Source organism: Pantherophis guttatus, chromosome 2, assembly GCF_059756535.1.
Source record: "Pantherophis guttatus breed Tessera chromosome 2, ASM5975653v1, whole genome shotgun sequence".
NCBI lineage: Eukaryota > Metazoa > Chordata > Lepidosauria > Squamata > Colubridae > Pantherophis > Pantherophis guttatus.
This window is the reverse complement of record NC_142064.1, coordinates 280,368,577-280,388,516: the sequence shown is the minus strand read 5'-3', so window position 1 is coordinate 280,388,516 and position 19,940 is coordinate 280,368,577. Positions and strand designations below refer to the sequence as shown.

At 43.9% G+C, this 19,940-nt stretch overlaps 1 protein-coding gene and 1 pseudogene across 1 annotated transcript; one reads left to right on the top strand and one right to left on the bottom strand.

The window, feature by feature from the left end:
• The first annotated feature begins 885 nt into the window (after positions 1–885).
• Positions 886–18,911, top strand: LOC148116021 (vomeronasal type-2 receptor 26-like). Its single transcript, XM_087884726.1, has 5 exons — positions 886–1,047; positions 7,216–8,034; positions 11,135–11,359; positions 16,747–16,873; positions 17,986–18,911. Exons 1-5 carry the CDS (start codon positions 886–888, stop codon positions 18,909–18,911), a joined length of 2,259 nt encoding a protein of 752 aa, XP_087740852.1.
• On the bottom strand, positions 4,714–6,256 carry LOC148116022 (uncharacterized; annotated as a pseudogene).
• Positions 18,912–19,940: the final 1,029 nt, after the last annotated feature.

Here is a 19,940-nt window from a genome sequence, read left to right as displayed (position 1 = left end):
AAGGCTTCACCCAACAGGAGAGAAGCAGTTCTTAAATAGTCTTATCTCTGGGCAGGTTGGTGCTTTGCTCATGTAAAATCCCGTTGCCTCCTCCTTGATCTCCCTGCTGTTGGACTTGTTATGTCCTGCTGAGAAAACGGTGCTTTCTGAAATGCCATCAAGGGTTGCAATGAAGAAAGGGATTCTGGTGGATGCAATCAAGTCCCAGAAATTTCTGCTGTTGTTGCTTTTGGTTCTGCTGCCCAGTGCAACTGGTGGCAGAAAATGTCTCCTGAATTTCATCAAGGATGAGAATGCTGTGTACACTTACTATCAGTCAGGAGATTTCAACATTGGTGGAATTAGTTCTGCAACACCACTTAAATTCAAGCCAGCTGTCTTCTATAAGCCTCCCATCACTAGTCTTGCGGGGTACGTCATAAAAGTTCCTCTGTGGGTTCTTTTTTCCCCCTGTCCATCAAGGACTATTTCCCCTGGTGCCTGCCAAGGGGATTTTGGAGGTTTTGGTTTTAGGGTTCCATTTAACCACAAGGAACCAGCACTTGTCCTCCTAAAGTAACCCAAGACCACAGGTGCTGTGTTGCTAAGAAGGGTCTGTCTTGGTGTCTTGTAATGTTGGTGTTATCTCCCTCTTCTTGCATGTACAGCCGAGATTACTCACTGTAATTCACGGATTATGCATTAAAAAAAGATTACAGATATCATAAATTGGTTTGCGATGAAAATGATTGGATGATACCTGTGTTTTACTTTAGAGTGGGACCATTTATCTTCTGGTTTCTCCTGTCCTTCTTCTTTGCCACCAAGGAGATCAACCAAAATCCCAAGCTCCTACCCAATGTCACTCTGGGCTACAACTTCTATGATAATTATTATGAGGCTGGGATGACCTACGATGCCATGGCAGACCTCCTCTCAACTGGGGAAGCAAGTGTTCCCAACTACAGCTGTGGAAGAGCAAGCAATCTCATGGTGATAATTGAAGGAGTGGAGTCGGATGCTTCCAGTCAGATTTCAATCATGTCCAGCATCTACAAAATCCCACAGGTATGAAGAAAGGTAGGCTGGAAATGGGTCCTCTGATTGGCCTAGAGAAGCCAAGGGGTGCCTGGAGATGCTTGATTTGCCCTTCTGTCTAAAAAGGACAGTGCTGGGGCCAGACAAGGACAGGAATGCTTGAGGATCTACCTACCATATTTTTCAGAGTATAAGACACACCTTTCCCCCCCAAAAGAGGGTGAAAATTTGGGTGTGTCTTATACACTGAATGTAGCCCCACCCAGCCTCTGAAACTTTGGAGGTTTCAGAAGCTGAAAAAAGCCTCTTGAAGGGAGGTTTGAGAGGCTGAAAAAAGCCTCTTGAAGGGAGGTTTCAGAGGCTGAAAAAAAAGCCTCTGAAACTGAAGTTTCAGAAGCTGAAAAAAACCACTTAAAGGGAGGTTTCAGAGGCTGAAAAAAGAATCTTGAAGGGAGGAACCTGTTTCTAAAGTTCACCTCTGGGAACAGCTTATTGGGGGTATTCTGGGAGGCCATCCACCTGCCAATCAGCTTTTTTTCTTATTTTCCTCCCCAAAAACTAAGGTGCGTCTTATACTCCGGTGCATCTTATAGTCCGAAAAATACAGTATATATTCTACCCTTGTAGACATTTGAGAAGCTCAGTGTGTTCCTGCGCTGAGTTTTGTTTCTTGAAATTGTCCCAATGAAGGGTCTTCTTGTGTTCCCTGCTTAAGTGCTCGAACATGCATAGAAGGATCTCCAAAGGAATGGTGTCCTGCTTTCACTTGAACATGTATCTTTTTTTCTTTTTTTAACCTGGTCATTCTGTAACTTCGGTTCTTTGAACCTCATAATGCAATTCTGGAACACCATTCCATAGTCAATCTTCTGATCTATCCAATACTTCCATTCTTTTTTCTACAGAATATTTGTTCAATTGAGAAAGAAGAAGTGACTATGTTCTAAACCATATAGTTGGGGTGCTTGGTTTGGTCTGGTCTGTGAACCAGTTCTTCTCTTATTTTCCCTCTTCTCTCTTTGTCTGTCTTTCTCTTTTGGGAACTGCAAGAGGGGTGGGTTCCACTTACATTCGCTACTGGTTCGCTCTCGTGAACACGTGATGACATCCAGGTGGTGGGCGGAGCCTCCCACCACCGCCGCTACCGGTTCTCACGAACCTGGGCAAACCGGTAGGAACCCACCACTGAACTGCAAAGTATCCATTCCAGTTGCAGCTCCATCTCTCTATCTCAAAAAGGAGAAAGGTTTATTATTATTATTATTATTATTATTATTATTATTATTATTATTATTATTGTTATTATTTATTGGTTAATCTTTAGTGAGATTCACAGCCTTTGAGGCTGGTTAATAGCTCAGCAGCTCGAGTCCTAACCAAGGACCTAGGAACTGTTAAGGTATCGTCGGAGGATGTAAGCTGTTCCGAGTAAGGTGGTTTTTTGTAGAGTCAAAATGTTCAAGTCCGGCAAATTTAGAATTTCTAAATAGCGGGGTAGCCCTTTGGGTATTGCTCCGAGGGCTCCAATTACAATCGGGACAACACACGATTTCTTTTTCCACAGTCGCTCAACTTCAATTTGTAAGTCCCGGTACTTTGTGATTTTTTCTTGCTGCTTATCTTCAATTCGTGCATCACCAGGTATTGCAATGTCAATGAACCATACTTTTTTCTTTTCAACTATTGTTATGTCAGGTGTGTTGTGGACCAAGTGCCTGTCAGTCTGAATCCTAAAGTCCCACAAGATCTTGAGTTTCTCATTCTCTAAAACTTTCTCAACCTGATGTTCCCAGTGGTTTTTGCTGTACTCAAATCCAAACTTCTGGCACAATTTCCAGTGAATGATTTTAGCAACACGGTTATGGCGTTGTAGGTAGTCAGTTTGTGAAATTTTGCTGCACCCACTGATCAGGTGGTCAACTGTCTCTTCTTTTTCATTGCAGAGGCGGCATTTGCTGTTGGTGGTAACATGTTGAATTTTTGCCTTCATACAGTTTGTGGCTAGGGCTTGTTCTTGAGCTGCCAAAATAAAGCTTTCTGTTTCTTTTTTCAGTACTCCTGATCTTAACCAGTTCCAAGTTAGTTTCTGGTCAGCTTTGCCTTCAATACTTTTCAAGTATTGGCCATGCAGAGCTTTGTGTTTCCAATTTTCAGCTTGCTGCTCAATTACTTCTTTCTTATATTCTGCTTTTGTTTTAGTTGTCTTTAAAAGGCCTCCTTTATTATTATTATTATTATTATTATTATTATTATTATTATTATTATTATTTATTGAATTTCTATACCGCCCTTCTCCCGAAGGACTCAGGGCGGTGAACAGAATAAGATTTCATATACATATAATATATTTTTTTTATAAACAGTAAATAATAAATTGAGTCAACTTAGTGTATCTGCTAAGACCTTGGCATAGAATTTAGATGTTTATGCTAGCCCTGCTTGTTGAAACAGAAAGGTCTTCAGGGCACGTCAGAAAGTGCGAAGATCTGGGATTATTCGTATTCCAGGGGGTATTTTGTTCCAAAGAGGAGGTGGCCCCACAGAGAACGCTCTCTCCCTTGGAACTACTAGACGACGTTGTTTTAATGATGGTACTATTAGTAGGCCTACTCTGTGAGAGCGTATTGGTTGGTGGGAGGTTATCAGTTGCAGCAGGTGGTCACGTAAGTACTCAGATCCTAAGCCATGGAACACTTTAAAGGTAAGAACCAATACCATGAAGCGCACTCGGAAGGCCACCGGAAGCCAGTGCAGCTCGCGTAGAAGAGGTGTTACATGTGAGTGCCATGTTGCTCCCATAATTACTCGCACGGCCGCATTCTGGACCAGTTGGAGCTTCCGGGTGCACTTCAAGGGGAGCCCCATATAGAGAGCATTGCAGTAGTCAAGTCGGGAAATGACGAGGGCTTGAGTGACTGTGCGTAATGAGTCCCGGTCTAGAAAGGGATGCAATTGGCAAATCAGGTGAACCTGATAGAAAGCTCCTCTGGCCACGGCTGTTATATGATCTTCTAAAGACAGTCGTGCATCCAGGAGGATGCCTAAATTGCGAGCTTTCTCTGCGGGAGTCAATGACTCATCCCCAATAGTTAGTGATGGGACTAACTGACTGTATCGGGACACTGGCAGCCACAGCCACTCAGTCTTGGAAGGGTTGAATTGAAGCCTGTTTCTCCCCATTCAGATCCGTACGGCCTCAAGGCACCGGGACATCACTTCAAGGGCATCATTGGGGTGGTTTGTGGTGGAGATGTACAGCTGAGTGTCATCAGCATACAGATAACATCACATCCCAAATCCACGGATGATCTCCCTCAACGGCTTCACATAAATGTTGAACAGGAGAGGCGAGAGGACCGACCCCTGTGGCACCCCGCAAGTAAGGGGCCTCGAGGTTGATCTCTGTCCACCTGTCAACACTGACTGCGACCTGTCAGAGAGGTAGGACGAGAACCACCGTAATACGGTGCCTCCCACTCTCAGCCCCTCCAACCAGTGCAGCATGATACCATGATCAATGGTATCAAAAGCCGCTGAGAGATCTAATAGGACCGGGATAAAGGAACATCCCTTATCCCGAGCCCTCCAGAGATCATCAACCAATGCGACCAATGCTGTTTCTCTGCTGTATCCAGGCCTGAAGCCAGACTGGAATGAGTCTAGATAGACAGCTTCATCCAGGTACTGTGGGAGCTGTCATGCCACCACACTTTTGACAACCTTGGCTAAAGAGCGAAGATTGAAGACTGGACGGTAGTTTGCCAAAACAGCTGGATCTAGAGAGGGCTTCTTAAGGAGGGGTCTCACCACCGCCTCTTTCAAGGTGGGAGGTAAGAATCCCTCGCTCAGAGAAGTGTTAATAATTCTCTGGAGCCAGCTACGTGTAACCTCCCGGGTAGCCAGCACTAGCCAGGAACGGCACGGGTCCAATAAACATGTGGTCGCATTCAGCTTCCCCAGTAACCTGTCCATGTCCTCAGGAGTCACAGTATCAAACTCATCCCAGATAATGCCCTCAAGATCTGCCCTCATCATTTCATCCGAATTAACCCAGTTAGAGTCCAAGCCTTCCCGAATCTGAGCAATTTTATCGTGCAGATATTGTGCAAAATCCTCAGCTCGTCCTTGCAGAGGGTCTTCCCGGGCTCTCAGCTGGAGTAGAGAGAGGCTAACCCTAAACAAGGTGGCTGAGCGATTATCTGCTGATGCAATAAGAGCGGAAAAATAGTTACATTTTGCCGCTTTTATCACCACTAAGTAGGTCTTAATATAAGATCTCACTAGTGTTCGGTCGGATTCGGAATGGCTGATCCTCCAACTGCTCTCTAGGCATCTTTTTGCGACATTTCATCCCCCTCAGCTCATCAGAGAACCAATGAGCTGGGTAGGTTCGACGCCGGGTCAGAGGCCGCAAAGGCACGACCCAATCTAAAACATCAGTGGCCATCCTATCCCAGGACGCCACTAGGTCTTCAGCCTAATCATGAGCCAAGGTTTCAGGAAATGGCCCAAGCTCCATCTGGAACCTATCAGGATCCATCAGGCGCCTGGGGCGGAACCATTTAATTGATTCCGCCTCCCTGCAGTGGGTTGTAGTGATCAGAAGGTCAAGCTTAAGGAGAGAATGGTCTGACCGTGACAAGGGTTCGATGACTATATCCCCTATATCTAGACTATTCAGCCACTGGTCAGAGATAAAGATCAAGTCCAGAGTGTGTCCCCCCGTGTGAGTAGGGTCATGAACTAATTGGGTCAGGTCCATGGCCGTCATGGAAGCCATAAACTCCCGAGCTCCATCAGATATTTCACCAATGGATGGCAGATTGAAATCTCCCATAACCAGTAGCTTAGGAGTCTCAACTGCTACCTCGGCTATTACGTTGAGGAGCTCAGGCAGGGCTGCTGATAAGTGGCAGGGAGCCAGGTATGCAATCAACAGGCCCATCTGTAACCCATAACCCCACTTCACGAGGAGGGACTCACATCCGGTTGTCTGTGGGACAGTGACTTCCCTAGGGTCAAGACCTTCCTTTATAATGACCGCCACACCTCCACCCCTGCCCCGAGTCCTTGGCTGATGGAATGCACGGAAACCTGGTGGGCACATTTCTACGAGGGGGATCCCTCCTTCATTGCCCAACCAGGTCTCTGTAATACCTGCCAGGTCCGCTTTCCCCTCCTGAATTAGGTCACAAATGAGGGGGGCTTTGTTAGCCGCGGACCTGGCGTTGCATAACATCAGCCTAAGACTCGGGCTCTGAGACCTTGAGCAACCCAAGGAACGAGAAGAGCTTTGGAGGTTGGAGCACGCCACCGCTTGAAGATAGTGGGTGCGTACCCTCCTGACATGATGTGGCCTCCTGCTCCCACCATATCTGCCCCTCCCAACCATAACCTTGATGGAACAGCCCATTTCCATGCCAGTATTAAGTCTGCCTATTCCCAGTTCCAAGTTTCCTATGATGTAATTTTGTGTTGACTTTGGCTTCACTTTTGGAAAATTATTTGCTAATCCCTCCCTCTGTGGATTGCCCCACAAATCCACATGATCCACCCTGTTTATACCCACCCCCCTTTCAGAAGCCATTAAAATTTTGGTTAGAAAATTAGATAAGAAAGCCCTTAATCCCCTCTTAGCACTGTGCCACCTCTCGGGATTCCAAAATCCGTCATCAAGGTAGGCCCTCGATAATGTGGAGAGCCAAATTTGCGAGAGAGGGGAATCTCGCAATGCCAAGAGTTCGGTCGCCAAATACATCTAGTAAGTCAGATGGGTATAGCATTTGGGTCTAGTCCAACAGTCTGATGTAAGAGTCTTGAGGCAGACGAGTAATAAATTCAGTGTGGGTAAGAAACTGGTCTCCCTTGCCCTCTCACGGCAGGGGGAAGGAGTTCAGTGCTATCTCAGGATGGACAGAGGATAAAAATCTAGTCATCCTCTCACAGCGGCTCGTTCTGAATGAGATGGTCGTAATAAATTTGTTGTTCTGTCTGCTCAAATGATGTCAGTAATTCGAAACTCCCTCAGCATCCACATTAGTAGCTGCCCAGACAATGTATGACAAGAGGGTGGCTCAGTTGGAATGAGGTTCCCAAGCTGCCAATATTTGAATCTCTCCTAGGCGGGCCTTCCTGTCTCTCTCTCTTTTACCTGCATCCTCATTTCTTCAGGAAATCCTTTTTTCTGCTCCTCCTTAGGTAAGCTATGGTTTTGTTTCTGCAGCTCTGAGTAATAAAATCCAGTTCCCATTTGTCTATCGGATGGTCCCCAAAGAAGAATATCTGTACCATATGATTGCCAAATTACTCCAGCATTTTGGGTGGAACTGGGTGAGTCTTGTTTCTCCAGACACGTATAACGGAGAAAGGTTCATGAGGACTTTGAGCCCAATCTTAAGCAGGAATGAGATTTGTGTTGCCTTCTCATTGACGATTCAAGGACTGCAGGTCGCAATCCCATCCTTGCCCCTTGAAACATTATTCATGTGGAATAATGTCACTGTCTTCATTTATTATGGGGAGGTGCGTTTCTTTTATGGCATCATAAAAACTTTACAGATCATGGTCTCTAGGATATATAGGATCCCCATTGTGGGGAAAATCTGGATCACAACAGCTTTGTGGGACCTCACGTTGAATTTTGGTTATGACCTTTTCATTGACAAGCAAATCCATGGCTTTTTCTCTTTTGTATGTCATCGGGAGAAAAAGGTTAGCAATGACAATTTTCAAACATTTTTTGATACTATGAACGAATTTGGACTGGCAGCCTTTGAATGCTTGCTTTCAAAGCCCGCATTGTCAGTCAAATGGAGGAGAAGATGCAAGAAGCAGGAGATTCTGGAGCTCCCAAGTGAAGAGTTTGTGGACAACATTTTTTTCAGGGACAGCTACCACATTTCCAGTCTTGTGCAGGCTGTGGCGAGGGCCATCGACAGGGCCCTGTCTTGGAGAACCCACAGGATAAGACCTGGAAGTGAAGACGGTCTGAGATCACATAGTATTCCAGCATGGCAGGTAGAATTTTTTTTCCCCTGACAGGTCATCCTGCTTTGTTGAGCTGTCATCCAAGGTTGAGAACAGTTGAGGTGTTCTGGTGAGCTAAATTTTAGGAGGTTTCAAAGAAATCCATTTTGTAATTTCTTGAAGAACGTTCTGTTTCTTGTGTCTCCTAGGCTGGGTCTTCATGTCCCCGAGGCAACACTTGGACCAATCCATCTTTTTCTATTGCCTAATGTTTAGGTTATGGAAAGTTTGGGGGCTAAACACTGGGAGGAATGTCCCAATTTCACTAGTGCATTTGCTAAACTGCTTTTGTGTTGCAAGATTAAGTGTCATGCAGTGGTGGGTTGCCCCCGGTTTGCACCGGTTCTTGCGAACCGGTAGTAAAACTGGCAGGAGGCTTTGCCCACCGACCTGGACGTCATCAGGAAGCTTCTGCGCATGAGCAGAAGTACGCACGTGTGCACGAGCGAAGGAAGCGCACATGCACGGTCCCGTTGTGAACCGGTAGTAAAGGTAAGTAGAACCCACCCCTGGCGTCATGGTTATAATCTTCCTCAAATAGTGGAGTAGAAAGAGAGGACATGCACACTAAGTCTCCACTTGAAGGAAGTGGGGAAGCCTTCAATATCAAGAGAAAGGTTTAAAGGAAGAAGCACAGCACAGTGAAGAAAACACCAACTGTTTTACCAAAAAAAAAAAAGATACCAGAACAATGGAAAAGCAGGAATAAGTTGGGAAATAGCAATTGTTAAGTCTGGGGTGTTATGTGGCAGGTGGTAGTCTGCTTGAAATCTAAAGTCCCAGAACACTTTCATTTCTTCGTTTTCTGTTCCTTTGTTCATTTTTTGGTCCCGCCAGTTGTTGCTTGAAGGCAAATGGTATTTCTTGCAGATGCTGCAATACACCACTGTTGCTTCTCCGTGGCGCAATTGTTTGTAGTCAGTCTGTGTGATCTTCTTGCAGCTCGCTAACTGGCTTGTCCCCTGTTTCTTTAGCTTGTTGGCAGAGTTCGTGTTTGCTGTTGTCACTGTCTTTTCAATTCTGGCTTTGTGTGCATTTGTTGTTAAGGCTTGGTCTTGCGCAGCCAAAATTACCGTATTTTTCAGAGTATAAGATGCACTTTTTTTCTCTCCTAAAAGAGGCTGAACATTTGGGTGGGTCTTCTACTCCGAATGTAGCATTTTTGAAACTTTTTTCCAGCCCTAACAAGGCACTAGGAATGAAGGAGCTCTGGTAGCGCAGCAGACTAAAGCACTGTTATTAACATCAGCTGCCTGCAATTACTGCAAGTTCAAAATCTCACCAGGCTCAAGGTTGACTCAGCCTTCCATCCTTTCTAAGGTAGGTAAAATGAGGACCCAGATTGTGGGGGCAATAAGCTGACTTTATATAAATATACAAAAGTATGAAGGCTATTGCTTAACGCATTGTAAGCCGCCCTGAGTCTTCAGAGAAGGGCGGCATATAAATCAAATTTTTTAAAAAGTGCTTTGCCTGCTCCCTCCAACTCTCAGCTGTGAAGTTTTTTTTCACCCCTAACGAGGCGCTAGGGAGTGAAGCAATCTCCGTGGTTTGCCTGCTTTTCTCATTGCTGCTCTCTCCAAAGATCAGCTGTGCTTTAGAACCTGTTTTTTATCCCCAAGCAGGGGATGAAAACCAGCAAACTGATGTGCTGAAGTTGACCAGACTAAGGACGCTAGCCCGATGAATACCTGGTAGGCAGACTTTTTTTTCCTAAATTCCTCCCCCAAAACTAAGCTGCGTCTTATACTCCAGTGCGTCTTATACTCCGAAAAATACGGTAGCCCTCTGTCTCTTCCTTCGATTTTCCTTCTCTTAGCCATGGCCAGGTCTTGTTGTTACCTGCTCTGCCTACTATTTGAAACTTAATTCCAAATTTCGTTGTTTCCAGAGCGGCCCCGCAGGCCAGATTTAAGCACTCAGCAGGCCTTGAGTTTGACACCCCTGCCTTATCATGTCCCTTTTCCGTTCATCATTTGGTGTTTCTTGTAGACCAGTTTGGTCTCTCCATTACTCAGTAAGGCTTCCTGCTATGCTAACTTCCTTCTTCACTATCATCACAAAGGTGCTTTTTTCAAGAGGCAACTGGACTTTCTGGTTTTTCTTTGAAGACGTTTCGCTCCTCATCCAAGAAGCTTCTTCAGCTCTGACTGGTTGATGGGGAATGGAAGGATTTCAGTCAGAGCTGAAGAAGCCTCTTGGATGAGAAGTGAAACATCTTCAAAGAAAAACCAGAAAGTCCAGTTGCCTCTTGAAAAAAGTACCTTTGGAACAACCATGACCTCGATATCTGAGAAACTCCATAGATTTATTCACTATCCTTCCAATATTCTACCATTCCCTTTTTTCTGCTAGATAGGTTATAATAGTTAATTTAGTGATCATTTGAAGTTACCATGGCACTGAAAAAAAGTAACTTACAACCATTTTTCACATTTATGACCTTTGCAGCATCTCCATGGTCACACGATAAAAATTTGGACACTTGGCAACTAATTCATATTTATGACGGTAGCAGTGTCCCAGGGTCATGTGATCCCCTTTTGCGACCTTCTGACAACACAGTCAACGGGGAAGCCAGATTCACTTAACAACCATATTACTAACTTAACTGCACTGATTCACTTAACAACTCTGGCAAGAAAAATTGTAAAATGGGGCCAAACTCACTTCAGAAATGTCTTGCTTAGTAATAGAAATTTTGGGCTCAGTTGTGGCCATAACTCAAGGACCACCTATACTTGCAATGTTCCACGGTCACCTATTTTCCTTAGCTGCTGCTGATGATTTTATTTATTGTATTTATTCAATAAATAAAAAGTCCCTTGGAAGTTGGGCGGCATAGAAATGCAATAAATTAAATTAAATTACATGACATAAATACCCATCTCACATGCCTATCTCTGGGTGGTTCACACAATTAAAGACAAGAATAAGAAACACTTACAAATAAGCAATTAAAAATAAAAAAACCATTAGAAAAACCAATTCTAAGATTATAATTTCTATTAGCCCTAAGATTTTACAGGCAGATGGAATTATTAGACTTGGTTTCCTGTTCTCTGAACATGATTAATTGTCTTGACTTTAGCTTCATTCTTTTCTGGGAAACACCCAGTTCTACAACTCCTCTCTGGAAGGCGTGTATTTGGATGAGAAAGGGGAGTTGAGTGCCAGTTTTGATATTGTGAAATGGGAGACCTTCTCGAACCAATCTACCCGGGCCACCAAGTTTGGAGAAATACGCAGGCATTGGGGCTCCTCAGAGACCAATTTCATCCTTGATCAGGAGAGGTGGTCCAGGCATTTTAGCCAGGTAGGTGTAATCCATCCATCTTATTTGGGTGAAATTCTAATAGTTTTCCTTTAATTTGTTAAAGTTCAAAAACAGTAGAATGTCAATTTAAAAAGTAGTATATAGAGAGTATTATATTTAAACATACTGAAATGAAAGAGGACACACATTCGATTTTCCAGCTACTAAGTTTGTTGGACGAGCAGGCACAAAAACAGCCAGGGAAGTGATCGAAGCCTAGGAAACAGGCCCCTCATCAGTCAACAGGAGTGCTGATTTACCATCAGTCTATCAAGTACTTAGAAGGCAAGAGCTGGGCAGCAAAAGCAAATGACAGCTAATGACTTAAATGCCAGCACAGCTCCCCCTCCCGCCATTTCTGCCAAGAGAATGCAACCACTACCCCACCAGCGTGCTTCTTACCCTGGCACCGGACAGACGTTCCTCCCACCCAGACTCAGCTCCTGCGCAGCCCCACTGCCCCAGGAAAGCAGCAGCGGCAGCTGCAGGGTGAGGGGTAGGAACGATCGGCTGGCCCCCACAGCTGCTCCCCCATTTATGAGCTGGGCCCTTGGAGGCATCTCCATGTGCGAGGAGCTGGGCAGCTTGATGACGACAGCTCTTCCTCCTCCTCCAGCATCCTGGCCAGAAGCAGCAGCGTGAGAACCGCTGCCAGCCCCTCAGCATTCACATCCTGGCCAACAGCTCTGCTCCCCTAGGAAGCGACTGCTAGGATCTCCTCTCCGCATCATTGGGCACATGAGCTGTAACCCCTTGCTCTTCTGGGTTCCAGCATGCCGGCAGCTGGTCTTCACGCATGCGGGAGTGCAGGAAACCAGAAGAGCAGCCATCCAGTGCACATGCGTGCACCCATTGCTCTTCCAGGTTCCAGCTCACCGGTGAGCTGGTCTTCACATGTGCATATGTGAAGACCAGCTAGCTGGCACACCAGAACCCGGAAGAGCAACGGGTGACACAGGGGTGAAATGCTCCCGGTTTGGACCGGATCGCCCGATCCAGTAGCAATGGAGGCGGGTGGTTCGGAGAACCGGTAGCAAAAATCCCTGCCCCCCCCCATTGCCCAGCTGAGCCGCGCAATCATCAGAGGCTTTTTTTTAATTTTTAAAAGCATTTTTTCTACAAAATGGCCAAAAAAATGCTTTTAAAAGTAAAAAAAAAACAGCCTCTGATGATCGTGAGGCTCAGCTGGGATCATCAGAGGCTTTTAAAAGCATTTTTTCTACAACCTCTTTGGCTGAAGAGGTTGTAGAAAAAATGGTTTTCAAAGTTAAAAAAAAAAAGTTGGCCATGCCCACTCAGTCATATTACCCCACCACCACCAAGCCACGCCCACAGAACTGGTAGTAACAAATTTTACATTTCACCACTGGGGCGACGGCTCACTTGCGTGGAGAGATGGCTCTGTGTGCCACTTCCAGCACACATGCCATAGGTTCCCCATCACGGCCCTAGAGTCTCAGCATCTTTTTTTATATTGTGGTGACAACAATGTTGCAGTATTCCAAGCGTGGCCTTACCAAGGCATTATAAAGTGGTATTAACACTTCACGTGATCTTGATTCTATCCCTCTGTTGATGCAGCCTAGAACTGTGTTGGCTTTTTTTGGCAGCTGCTGCACACATTGGCTGGCTCATATTGAACTGATTGTCCACTAGGACTCCAAGATCCCTATCACAGTTACTACTATTGAGCAAGGTACCACATATACTGCATTTTGTTTTTCCTTGCCTAAATGTAGAACCTTACTTTTTTCACCACTGGAAAAAAAGTAAGGTTCTACATTTAGGCAAGGAAAAACAAACGCACAAGGTATAATATAGGTGGCACCTGGTTCAGTATATCACCAAGTATAATAGAATAACAAGAGTTGGAAGGAACCTTGGAGGTCTTTTGATGATGTTTTTTTTCCCTGGCAAGTTGAATTCCAATGTTTGTTTCTTCTAACTCCACATGTTTCCTGACCTCTTCTGCATAAAGGTTAAATAACTAAGGAGAACATTCTATTCCTAATCTGAACTAGTTGCTCCTCCTACTAGTTGTTCCTTGTTCCATTCCAATTGTCGCTTTCAAGCCACTGTGCAATTTTCCAATAGGCCTACATTTTTAAGGGCTATCCCCAGTTTAGCATAGTCAGTGCAGTCAAAAGACTGTATTTCGGAGTTCTCCTTGCCTTTTGCATGCCTGATGACCTCCAGGATAAATTTCTTGTTTTCCCCCCCAAAGCAGATACACTCTGATTGCGGCTTTTTAACGAAGCTTTCCTGTAAAACAGGGGTGTCAAACTCGAGGGCCACCCTTCATTGAGGGCCACATCGGGGTTATGTTTGACTCAGTGGTGAAATGTAAAATTTGTTACTTCTGGTTCTATGGGCATGGCTTGGAGGGGGGGTAATGTGACTGGGTGGGCGTGGCCAACTTTTTTTTTTTTTTACCTTTTAAAACCATTTTTTCTACAACCTCTTCGGCCGAAAAGGTTGTAAAAAAATGCTTTTAAAAGCCTCTGATGATCCCAGCTGAGTTGCCTGTTCGGCAGAGGCTGGTTTTTTTTTTCAAGCCTCTTTTTTCAAGGCTTTTTTAAAAAGCCTCTGCCGATCAGGCAACTCAGCGGGGATCGTCATTTAAAAGAAAAAAGGCTTCTGATGATTGCGCGGCTCAGCTGGGCATGGGGGGCAGGGATTTTTGCTACCAGTTCTCCGAACCACCCACAACCATCACTACCGGATTGGGCAATCCGGTCCGAACCGGGAGCATTTCACCCCTGGTTTGACCTCAGGGGGCCAGGGTGGGTATGGCCAGCTCGAGGTGGGGCGCCTGTGGGGGCCCAAGCACTCTGCCAACAAAAATGGGCTCCCGAGCTCCATTTCCAGATGCGACAGCCTTCTGCAACCCTCTGCCAGTGAAAATGCGAGCTCCATTTTCAGCTGCGCCGGCCTCCTGCAACCCTCTACCAGCAAAAATAGAGCTTGGGAGGGCCTCATGCGGCCCTTCCGAGCTCCATTTTCGCTGGCAGAGGCACCTTCGCTGTTTCCAGGGTGGCCCCGCAGGCCAGATCTAAGCACCCTGAGGGCCAAATCCAGCCCGTAGGCCTTGAGTTTGACACCCCTGCTCTATAATATGAAAGGAATCCTGTTCGACTATAGTGATTCTCAATATGTGATCTGTGGATCCCTTGGGATCCATGATGTCATCCCGGGGGTCTATGACAATTTGCCGCAGCCGATTCGCCATGACCAACTCACTGTGGGAGAAGATTTACACTACTGTCAAAGAAATGGTGGAAGAGAATCATTAAAGAAAGGATACAACAATTCTTCTTCTCCTCTCCTCCTCTCTTTCCCTTCCCTCCCTTCTTCTATCCTTTTCTACTTTCTTCTTTCCTCCTCTCCTACTCCTTCTCAACTTTCCCTTCCTTTCCCCCACTCCTCCTTCCTTCCTCCCTTTCTAACCTTCTCTCCTACTCTTATTTCCCCTCCCTTTCTTCCTCTTCTTTTCCCTTTCTTCTATTCCTCTCTCTCCTTCCTCTCTTCTCCCCTCCTTCTAACCCTCTACTCCTCTTTCCATTCTCTCTCCATTGTTGTATTCATTTTCAATTCAATATTTTCCACACTGGTATCCGGGCAGCCCCGATATTTTCTCCACTTATTAACTATATTGTTCAAAATCCCCATCACCGTTTTTAATTATTAACAATGTATTTCAGCTTATTCCATTTTTATATTAAAACCTTTTAACTAAATTAACCTTCCACCTCTTATTTTCCTTAGTTCCTAATTCCTTATTCCAACATCAATTAATTATTTTCCTCATTTACTAGCATTTCAATTTTGTATCTTAATTTCAATTATTTTCACATTTAAACCAATCTTCATTTCCTATTACATCTGCTAATTCATTTTACAATAAATAATATACTTCTTCTTGTTTGCTTCTTACATACAATTTCTACTATTAATACAATTCCCTTAAATCAACTAATAAATGCTTTATTTTCCTTCCTTCTCTCCATTATTCTTCCCCTTTTAACCATTTTCTTTTGGTCTCTCCAAAATTCCACTTCTTCATATTTTTCTCCCTTTCTCTTATTTTCTTCTTTTTCTTTTTATATTTATTGTATCTTTCCCCTGAATCCTTTCTCTAATTTTTAAAATTGTTACCCTCTTAATTCTCCCCCTCAGTCTTTTCCCATTTCCTTCTCTTCACTTCTCTTCCATTCTTTTTTGGGTGATATTCCCCTTATCCACTTTTTTTCCACTGTCAATCCCAGTGTAATTATTTATCTTTTTATCTTCAATTATTTTCCCTTCAACATTTTGTTCTTGCTTCTCATTTGTATTCTAACCAGACTTCCGCTTCTTTACCACCCTTAAATGCTTCACGCAACTTTTTAAACATTTCCATTAGTTCCTCATATTCCCAATGTTCCGCCTTGTCAATTAAAAAAAAATTTAAATTTTAATTTATGTATAGTTAACATTCAAGTCCATGTAGTGTCTCTTTTTTTAAATTTCCAAATAGTATCCAGTTCATTGCACGCTGGGACCTCTTTTAAGCTTTTTAAAAAAAATTCTTTTTACCTTTGAGCTGGCCAATCGCTCATCCGGTAACAATATTCCATCCAAACATCGTTCCTGCACAAAGCTTAGTCCGGTTGCCCCAGCTTAGAGTGGTTGTTTTAAAGGTCGCCACCCCCACCGCTGGATCAAAGAGCTGCTTCCAACTCTTCGAGGAACTTGCCTCTTCCTCTTGGTCTTCCAAGGCATTTTACAAGATTGGATGTTAAAATCACAGCCACATACCCAGCACAATCTTGAGAGTAGATTGCTTTCACGTTCTATCAGTTTCCAGCATCATAGACTAGAGTTTAAGGAGATTTGAGTGCAAGACCACTGTCAACCATCAAAACGAATTGGGCCCTTCACAAAAACTCAGCTTAGAACATAGAACAAGAATAATAGAAATGGAAGGGACCTTGGAGTTCCAAGTCCAACTGCCTACTTGAGCAGCAGACCCTACATCATTTCATACAGTACAAGTGGTTGTCCAGTCTCTTCTTGAAAGCTCCAGTGATGAAGCACCCACAACTTCTGAAGACAAGCTATAGTGTTGCTGTGAGGAAAGATAGGGAGGAAAAGCTATGTTCACCATCCTGAGGTTCTTGAGGAAATGCAGATTCCGTATCAAATAGAGAAGCAATAAGAATTATTCTACATACAAAGATAATAGTTAACATTAGGTCAAGTGTCCTTCCAACGAGATTACAAGAAACATCCTACAAAAAATCCAGAAGAAAAATGGTTTGCCACCTACCGAATCTTTCCCTTCTCAGGAGCTCATTTTCATGGACAGCATCTCACATGTGGTGGTAATGTCTTTTTGTTGTTGTTAGACATTTCGTCATTCCAGGTGTACTGGAAGATGTCGTCCTGGAGAAGCCAAAATGGTACTGGAGGGGAAACCGCTTTGCTGCTATGGCTGTTCCTTGTGTGCAGAAGGGACCATCTCGACTCAGGAAGGTAAGTGTCCTGCTGAAGAAAAAGCTGGACTTTGTGAACTGGGCCAAGAATCACTAAGGTGCATTCTGAAATAAAGAATTGCTGTCTTCGACTTCTGAAACATGTGCTCCAAGAGATTTACAATGAAAGAATTCCATCCCATTGTTCCATTGAAAAATGTGGCAAGAGGAAATGGATTTACAGTCATCAAAATAAAAAATTCAACAGTCTTGGAGTGCAAGGTTTTAAGCTCCTCCTTCAGAGTCCAGGCCAATAATAGAGATCCTACTGTTCTTATATGGTAAGAGCATGGTAGATGTGTACTACAAATGGACTTTCTCTAGAGTAGAACCTTGCTTGTGGACCTCCATCCCATAAGCAGTCACCCTGTCTATTTACTTCATCACTCTCTCACTGATATTTGGGTTCAAACCAGGGGTGGGCTCCTGGGGGTTCGGCAGGGTTCAGGTAATCCTCTAGCCAAGGATCACCGGGTTTGGCAAACCCCCAAATGCCACCCCTGGCTGGCCACGCCCACACCACCACGCCTCTCCCAGTAGTCTCCACGGGGCCTGTTCATCATTCCAGGTAAATGCAGGGGCTGTGTGTACTTCCAGATATTGTGGCCATATTGACTTTCTTATAGCAAAACAATAGCACTTCCCAGCTATAAAGCTTCACAGTGCTTTTACACTCCCTCTCTAAGAGGTTTAGAGAGTCAGCATATTGTCCCCAATAATCTGGGTCCTCACTTTACCAACCTCAGAACCTTGAGTCAACTTTGAGCCAGTGAACTGCCAAACTACTGGCAGCCGGCAGTCAAGAGAAGTAGCCTGCAGTACTGCATTCTAACCACTGCGCCACCATGGCTCTTATGTCAATTCCCTGGTGAAATTTTTATTCTGAGCTCTCTTCATCTACCATTGCATTGCTACTGAAAAAGTCTTTTTGTTATAATAATTCAAGCAAGCTTCCTTTTACTCCATATTTTCTCAGAAAAGGAGCATTTCTCAGTGAATGCCCTGTTTGGGTTTCAATCATCAGAACTCACAGATGGAAAACAGCATAATACAATATTCATTCCAGAAGGAAGGCCTTAATCATGCTACATGCTACATCTGTTTTCTTTTCAGATGCAGATTATTGCAGCAAGTGTCCTGCTGATCAGCATCCAAATAACGCCCAAGTTCAATGTCTTCCCAAGATCCAAACCTTCCTGTCCTACAAAGACTATCTAGGGATCATCCTGACTTCACTTGCCCTCTTCTTCTGCTTAATCACAGCCTTTGTGTTAATCATTTTCATTAAATTCCTGGAAACTCCTTTGGTCAAAGCCAACAATCAAGACCTCTCCTTTGTCCTCCTCATCTCCCTCCTGTTTTCTTTCTCGTCCTCCTTCTTATTCATTGGTCAGCCAAGGACTACCACTTGCCTCCTCCGACAAACTGTCTTTAGCATCATCTTCTCGGTTGCCGTCTCTTCTGTTTTGGCCAAAACGGTCACGGTGGTGCTGGCCTTCTTGGCAACAAAGCCAGGGAGCAAGGCAAGGAAGTGGCTGGGGAAGAGCTTGGCCAACTCCATTATTATTTCTTGTTCTGGCATCCAAATGGTCATCTGCACATTCTGGCTGGGAACCTCTCCTCCATTTCCTGAGTCTGATATGCAGTCCCAGTCTGGAGAGATCATCCTGCAATGCAACGAAGGCTCCGTCGCCATGTTTTATGGTGCCCTTAGCTACATGGGCTTCCAAGCTGCTGTCTGCTTTGTGGTGGCTTTCCTGGCCAGGAACCTCCCTGGGGCCTTCAACGAAGCCAAGCTGATCACCTTCAGCATGCTGGTCTTCTGCAGCGTCTGGATCTCCTTTGTGCCCACCTACCTGAGCACCAAGGGGAAATACATGGTGGCCGTGCAGGTCTTCTCCATCTTGTCCTCCAGTGCCGGCTTATTGGGCTGCATCTTCATTCCCAAATGCTACATTATTGTTTTAAGACCAGACCTGAATACAAAAGAGCAGCTAACAACAAGAACAGAAGTTGGCTTGAAAGCAAAGGCTAAATAACTGCAGTGGGCTTACTGCTTGATCTGTGTTAATTTAGCAATTTAATTTCTGCTAGATATGCATTATTGTACTTGTGAATGTGGAGATGTAGATTTGGTTTGCAGATTGCTAAAAGGAATCATTGTTTCACTCCCTGCAAGCCATTTTAGCAGCTGCTTTTCCCCCCCATTGGGGCTTCAAGGAGACCATACCGAAGTTACCATTCCAGCTTTGTGGACTTAAAATTTATATGGGTCACTCTTCCCACACTCAGCAAAGTCTATCCCATTTTCTGTCTGTCCGTCCATTTGTCAGACAGTCAGTCATTCTGTCTGTCCGTCTATCTATCATCTATCTATCATGATCTATGATCTATCTATGATCTATCTACGTATCTATCATCTATCTTCTATCATCTATCTATCATCTATCATCTATCTATCTATCATCCATCCATCCATCCATCCATCTATCCATATCTATCTATCTATCTATCTATCTATCTATCTATCTATCATCTATCTATCTATCTATCTATCTATCTATCTATATCATCTATCTATCTATCATCTATCTATCTTTCTATCATCTATCTATCTATATCATCTATCTATCTATATCATCTATCTATCGATTATCTATCTATCTTTTTTTTTCCAAATTTTTTATTTTTTATTTTTCTACAAACATATTGTTGTGTGAACAGCGTGGAACCAGAGTTGCATTTTAGTACAAATAAAACAATATTCTTCATATTTAATACAATTAAAAATCGTATAGTCTTTTAGTAATAATACACATATTTTGTTAAATTATACTTTCCTTAATTATTTAATATTTCAATATATTATTTTTATGCCAATCTCCATATTTTTGATATCGCTCCTTTTACTACAAGTAGAGTACCAATAATCATATTTGTTGTAGTTAACAAACTTACATGACTCTAATAGTAATACACAGATTTTAATAAAATTATAGTCTTCCATTGTTCCCTTTTCTAATTTTTAGTTATGCCACTGATATATTTAAAAAATATCCTCCTTCTAA